The 6943-nt window shown below is 59.4% G+C and overlaps 1 protein-coding gene across 2 annotated transcripts in view; it reads right to left on the minus strand.

Annotated features, from left to right (window-relative positions):
• Nucleotides 1-5489, minus strand: part of PRDM6 (PR/SET domain 6) — a 77643-nt gene extending 72154 nt beyond the window's left edge. Inside the window, exons 1-2 of one of the 2 annotated variants that reach the window (XM_035310758.1) lie at nt 4979-5489; nt 3981-4512 (exon numbers count right to left, since the gene is read on the minus strand). In XM_035310758.1, coding sequence (XP_035166649.1) covers nt 3981-4500 — 520 coding nt within the window. In that variant the 5' untranslated portion in view covers nt 4501-4512; nt 4979-5489. Of the gene's footprint in view, nt 1-3980; nt 4949-4978 lie in introns of those variants that run through there. The other variant, XM_035310759.1, reaches the window with a different exon arrangement.
• Nucleotides 5490-6943: the final 1454 nt, after the last annotated feature.

Genomic DNA, 6943 nt, shown 5'->3' on the forward strand with positions numbered 1-6943 from the left:
CCCGATATCCCCACGAAAAGACCCGTCGGGTGCCGGATGCGAGGCAGCCCTGCAGGGACGGGGTGCGGACACGCATTCCCCTCCGCCGTCCTCTTCCCTCAAACCTCGTTTTGTTCCCTCCGTGTCTGCTTCCCGACGGCGGGGCTGAGCCCACCCGAACCCAAAACCATGAGCCCCGACCCCTGAGCCCCGGGCTCCGGACCCCGAGTCCAGGACCCCAGGACCCCAGACTCCGGACCCCGGTCGCCGGCCGCCCCCTTCCGACTCCTGGCCCCGAGCCCCCCACCGGGACCGGCGGGGACCGGGTTCGCCCTCCGGGTCGCCCCGCGTGTGGTGGGGAGTGGGACTGGGCCGTGGGAAAGCTCCCCGATTGCAGAGCGACTCTGGGGCTATTTCCCTCTTTTTGCCATGCGGGCGGTGGGCAGGCTGCGGGAGGAGGGCTTGGTTTTCCCCGGCTTCGATTGAACGCGTGAATGAATTAAATTTCCGTGTCAGATATGAGGAGGGTAGGAGAATATTGTGTGTAGATAAACCTTGCCACCCCCTGCCCCTGAGAGACCCCCATATACAATGTGGAGATGATGAATAGGCTCTGGGAGAGGAGATCGAAGTTCAGTCCGCACCGGCTCCACTCTCTCCTACAAAACTATAGGGCAATTAATTGTGGCTTGTCCCCTCATCCTTCATCTCCTGGTGGCACATATCGATGGAGATTACTGCTGATGGACCATTTTATCACCCTAAATAAACAGTCACCACCTTCTCTAACCTCAATCTAATATATGGCTATCTGCTATGTTTAAGGGTGCTGGGTAACTAATGATGTAAAATAGCTAAATCATACAGGTTACCAACAGTCCAGAGGAGAAAAAAATAAAATAAAATAAAAATCCGAATATCCCCCGCACCGATCCACCTCGCAGCGCCTTACCCGATTCTCCGTGAATCGAACGGGAAGACGGGCGCAGAAAGGGAAGGACCGGGCTGGCATCGCGGCTTTACACGGCGCACTCGCTGCGCCGCCAGCTCGCTGCCTTCCAGCGCAGCCCGAGGAGCCAAGAGGCTTGCAAAAGCCCCTACCCCGAGAAGGGGGCCGAGCCCCCGAGCCCCCAGCCCGGCACCCCCGCTCCTGCCCAGGGCATCTCCCCGTCTCCCCCCGGTATTAACTGCCCGCAGCCCCCGGCCCGGCTCTCCGCACGGCCCCCTTTACTTCCCTAGGAGCAAGGACCGCGGGCACTAATTATTGATATACATGTGTATATGTGTATATATGTATATATTACATATAAACACTATTTTTTTTCTAACTAACGCCCTCTCAATTTACAGCTATCACACTCGCACGCTCGATCCGCAGCCCCCGGCCAACCTCTCCCACCGCCGTGCCTCCTGCACTGACGCCCGGCGGCGAGGGCAAAGGGCACCGGCACCCACCCGTGTCCTCCCCACGACTCCCCACGATCCTCTCCACAGCTTTCCCGGCGCCGGGGCCCCCCGGGAGCGCTGCGAGCTGCCCGCGCTACGATGCGGCCGGTCGGGGGCGGCTGGAGGAGAAGTTTTGAGGAGCCCCTGACGAGAGGAATCTAAGCCTGTGAGGGAGCGGGGAGAGGATGATTGTTCCAGAGGGGAAGGGGGTGCGTGGAAGGGGCGGGGGAGGGTGGGAAAGAAGGGGACCGAAGGAGCTTGCTACCGGTGCCTCTGCGATGAAAGCCCGAGGAGCGGCACACCAGGGTCACGGCGAGCAGGGGCCCGACCCGGAGCTGATCGCTTCTCACCTCACCTACGACTCATTTCACCTCTTTTTCCTCGTACGGGCACCCCAAGCGCAGCACGGAGAATGGGCCAAAGCGGGGGACAACCACCCCGGCTGCCCACCGCCCTTCACTGGACACCCACGGGACGCCAGCACCCCGGGTCCCCCGGCCGGCCAGCCAGGCCGGCACCCTCCACTCTGCTTTTCCCACGCGTGTGTGCGTGGGAGCCAGTGTCCCCGAGTGATCCCCGCCGTCCCTCCTCGCTGGGATGCTGCTCCTTCCTCCCCCGGCCGTGAGAATGGGCTGCCCCCAGCAAACCCACCTGGTCCCGGCAGGCTGGGGCGCTCGGGTCAAAGTTTTTGCTCGGAGACAACTGGGAAGGTGTTGGAGAGCAAGTGGCCCGGTAAAACGGCCCGGTGACAAGAATTTTTGGGTCTCACGGCGGAAGAAAAAGCCACAGGCCGCCCCTGCAGCACCCAGCCCCGTCTTTTCATGCGCCCCGTCCCAGCCAGAACCGAGCCACTTTCCTTTCCGCAAGCCACCTTTAATATCGCGATTGGGAACAAACTGCAGACTTCGCCAGCGATTCTGCAGCATGCTATTATTCCGCTCGCTCCTTAAAAATACCCCACCCAAAATCTCTTTTTTATCTTCCTTTCTCCCTTAAAAACCTTTATCTTTCAGATTTACGGAGCCGCTCGGAGAAGTAAAACACGTATAGTCTGAGCAGCCCGGCTGGCGATTAAAGGGCATTTCGGATTCTATTAAGTGCGTGTAATTTATGAGATCACGCTTTCTGCACCCGAGAGTAGAAAATACATTAATACGCCTCGCTGCAAGGTAAAACTAAGCGTAAAGAAGCCGCTCGAAACAAAAGTTGGTGCCCGACGCATAACGACTCGCAGTGTTAAGAAGGGGGGGGCCGGGGGGGGGGGGAGTCCCCACCAAACTCCGCGTCAACTTTCCTCTTGCTCTCTAGACTTCTGCACGGCGACCAAGACTACACTACCATCCGCAGGGTGCAATTAATACACGACCGAGTTTCACGGAAACTTTCAAAACAAACTCCGCATCTGAAATGAAATTAAACGAATCCACGCTCTGCTTGGGCATGTGCTCACGGACTGCTGGTTTGGGGTGTCGTTCCTCTGTTCAACAGCATTCCTTAAATAGGCATTTCAGGGGGCAAGGGCAACCGAAATAAAGAACTTTGTGAAACACTGGATAAGAGAGCGGGGTCTGCATAGAAGAAGTGTACGAGCCGAAGTCATGATGCAGTGTTTTAACAGGTCTAGATCCGTGTGCTCGGGATGTTAACAGCAAATCTGATGAATTAATATAGTTCGTCTAGTTATTCTCACCCCGCGAATTACCTCGGTTGCACAGTATCGACAGAGACAAAAACTAAAGACAGGCAAAAGTAACTTCTAAAATCGCAAACCTGTAGCGGACATAGATGTTTAATATTTGGAGTGCTCCCTTCCCCGAGGAAAAGAAAGAAAAAGGAAAAAAAAAAAAAAAAAAAGAGGCCAAAAAAAAACCCACCCCACACCAGCTATAATTAGCAACAACAGGATTAAACATTTCCTAACTACCAAGTGCTAAATGAATTGTGACACTCGGGCAGACGACGTTTCTCCCCCGGAAAACCAGTTTTTCGTATTAAATGACCATGTCACGCTTTTCTGTGGGGATGAAGACTAAAACTAGTGAGGTGTTAACGAGGTTTGAAAGGAAAACGATACTCCCAGATAAGAGAGAGGAAAACTTTGCCCTAGCCCGACTGACGAAAACTGCAACTTTTCCCCTGCCCAGCTCGGAGCAGCAGCAGATTTCTGGGCACCCAGCGGAGACCCGGCTCTCCGGGAAGGAGCCAGGCGGCACAAGCAAGGCGAGGAAGGACCAGCTTTGTGGCTGGTCCCTCTCATTCACCATTTCGGGAACTGTTTTCCTACGCGGCCCTCCGCGAGGAGTCGCCCCCCGCGACAGCCTTCCTGGTGCCGTCGGCCCTGCAGGGAAGGATCTGGGTCTCAGACTGTGACCGAGGGGCCACAAACCAGCTCCCGAAAGCCTCGGAGCCACCCCAAAATCTGCTCAGGACATGGCCGAGGATGCTCCCGGCGGCGAGATAGGAGCCCCCCCAGCCTGGTCTGTCCGGAGCGGGGAAAGGCAGAGGACGGGGACACGGGGAGGTGTGGGGGTGCAGGTGCGGGGCACGATACGTACGGTTGTTGGGGTCGCTGGTGTGCTGGTTGAGGGGGATGATCTCCATGCGCTGCTGCCCGTACAGGTAGTAGTCCAGCTCCTCGGCCGTGCAGCGGAACCGGGCGGCCGGTCGCTCGCCGCATTTGGTGCCGCCGGCCCCGCACAAGTCCTTGCCCTGCAGGGGAGCGGGCGCTCCCCCGGCCGGGGGCTCGGAGCTCTGCAGCGGAGCGAAGACCGGCAGCTGGGCGACGGGCAGGGCGCTCAGGCCGGCCAGGGACGCGGCGGCGGCTGCGACGCAGGAGGAGGTGGAGGAGGAAGACGGGGTGGACGAGGAAGAGGAGGAGGAGGCGGAGGAGAGGGAGGCCGGGCGCTGGCGGAGGCTGTCAGCCGGGGGCTCGGCTCTCTCGGGCGGCTGGAGCTGGGCGAGGGCCCCGGCGCTCTTGAGCTGGCCGCTCTGCGGGAAGAGCTGCTGCCAGTGTTGCAGATAGGCGGGATCCACCTTGAGGAACGCCGAGCCGCCGGGCTCGCCGGGCTTCAGCATCGCGCTGCCTGCCTGCCGAGCGGGGGGGAAGCGGAGAGCAGACGTGAGACCCCCGCCCGCCGCGACCCGGACCGGCTCCGACCCACGGGTGGGCTCCGGCTGTGGGAGAAGGCTGGGGGAGCGTCCCCGCAGCTCTCCTTTGCCCTTCTTCCAGGCTCGGACAGGGAAAACCCGATCTCGCGGAGCCCCGGGAGTGCCGGCGAGGAGCACGGTCCGTGGGGCACGAAGCCTCCCCCCGCTGTGGCACCCGTCCCTGCCCGGCCCCGGGATGCGCCCCTTCCTCCATTCCCCTCCGGCTCCTTCCCTCTCTCCCTGCGGCGGCGAACAGCTCCCAAAAAGTTCGCAAGGGGGAGACGGAGCAAACTTCGGCCCCGCGCAACCACCCCGCCGGATCCGGACCCCGCACCTCCAGGGGGGCGAGGGCAGCGCCAGCAGCACCCATGGGAGACCCGGACCCCCCCGGGCAGCGCCCCCTTACCTGAGCGGGGTGCTTGGGAGCGGGCTGCGGCTCGGTCCCGGGAGCCTTGGGAGGGATTTTTTGGGGTGCAAAAGGAATTTTTGTCCGTGGTCTGCCGGCGGGGCAGAGGGATCTCCTCCTGCTTCCAGGTGCCGGGGCCGGGAGGCCGGCTAGAGGCGAGCCGCCGGGCTCCCTCTGCCGTGGCTGTGCATGGCAGGCGCGCCCGGGCTGCTCGCTCGGCTCTGGCAGACTCCGGGCCAGACACGTGGGTTTTACGACAGCGCAAAATACAAGTGTGCGTGTGTGGTGTGCACGGCGGGGAGGGAGGGGAGGGAGCGGGAAGTCACCAGCAAGCCGGAGCGCAGGGCCCTTTTTTTGGCAACATCCCCCACTTTGTTCCCCCGCTCAACTTTTAAAGGTGTCCCTTTCCCTCCTTCCCTCCCCCGGCCCGGCCCTCCCCTCCTCCCCACCTCCCCACCTCCCTCCCCAGGTCGGGGGGAGCAGCGCTGCGGGCAGGGACGGATCCTGCCCCCCACCACCGGACCCGGCACCGCTCCCCGGAGCCGCCCGTGCGGGGAGGCGGCCCTGCTGTGCCCCGGGGGGGGGGGGGCTCGGGGAGCCCGTCCTCGCCCCCTGCAACGTGCCCGTGCCCTCCTCGGAGCCGCACCAAGCAGGACACCGCTCCCCGAGCCCCCCGGAGGACGGACCCACCGCTCCTCCAGGTCCCCTCCAGACCCGCTCCTGCTCTCGTGCTCCCGGTCACAGTGCGGATGATCAGGAGGCGGAGATGCGACCTGCGGCGATAAACTTCTCGTCCCTCATTACTTTTTTCTCTCCGCTTTGCTTCAAAACCGGCCTTTTCCACACCTTTGCTCAACTGTTGAGCTCAGGCACCAGCGAGAACGCCATCGACTCCTCGCTTTTTTTCCCCTACATCGTATGGAAAAGAAAATAATAACCACCTAGACGGGAACTGTCTTTTTCCTGGGGTACATCACATGTACACAGTCCCCTTTAGGACAAAACATTTACACAAAGCGTCTGTACCGCCAGGACAGCGCTCCGGCGTGGAAAAGCCCACGTTGCCAGGTGTGGAGCTCACACTTGCTCAAAAGCAGGACTTGTGCGCGCCTAAAAGCACTTTCGCCGTTCCCCCCGACCCTGTTCCTAGCTTATTTCTTTCCCACCCTTAATTCTCGCAGAGCCTGGGAAAGCTTCTGCTGTTTAGATTCTGTCTGCGTCTAAGGCAAGACGTTTTAGCACAATTTTGAACAGGGCTGGGGCAAAAAATGTTTTGACTGGCGTCATTTTGACAAGGTCATCCGTCATCTTGTGTATAGATTGATAACACCTAAGTTAAAGGCAAACACAACTAGGGGGAAAAAAAAAAAAAAAGTGATTCTTATGTGTTATGAAGTTGGCTATGAAAACCTTCTTGATGTCTTTGATCAAGCCTATGGTGTAAGATGCAATGAATTTCCAGTCCTCTTGCTCCATTAATCCACCTTCTAAAGCTCCAAGACACCCCCATGCAGCGGGGGGACCAAGGTGAGGTTCTTTCCAGCACTCCCACTACCCAAAAAGCGCTGCAGGACGTTCTTGTCTGCTAGTGGGCTCTACTGCCTTCCTCCGTCTCCACTGCAGTGGCACGGTGTCTCGTCCCTGTCCAGCTCCCTGAGGGCAACAGTCTCTTTCCACCCTTTCCGACTGTTTAATTTTTATTTTATTTTATTTTATTTTTAATTCGGACCCCTGCGTGACTGTCCTTTCCATTACCGCGCATCTTTCAAAAGTATCAGAAGGCTTGCAGCGGCAGCGATCTCTACAAATTCGTTTTCGCGTTGGAGAAGCGGGATGGAGCGGGGAAAAGCGCCCAGACAGCGCGCTCAAGTTCATCGCCAGTGCCTGCCTGCCTGCGCCTCGGGCTGTGAACAGAAATACCCCGCGCGGGCTCATATTGGGATTTTAAGTTCTTACAGCGTCGGT

Source organism: Oxyura jamaicensis, chromosome Z, assembly GCF_011077185.1.
Source record: "Oxyura jamaicensis isolate SHBP4307 breed ruddy duck chromosome Z, BPBGC_Ojam_1.0, whole genome shotgun sequence".
NCBI lineage: Eukaryota > Metazoa > Chordata > Aves > Anseriformes > Anatidae > Oxyura > Oxyura jamaicensis.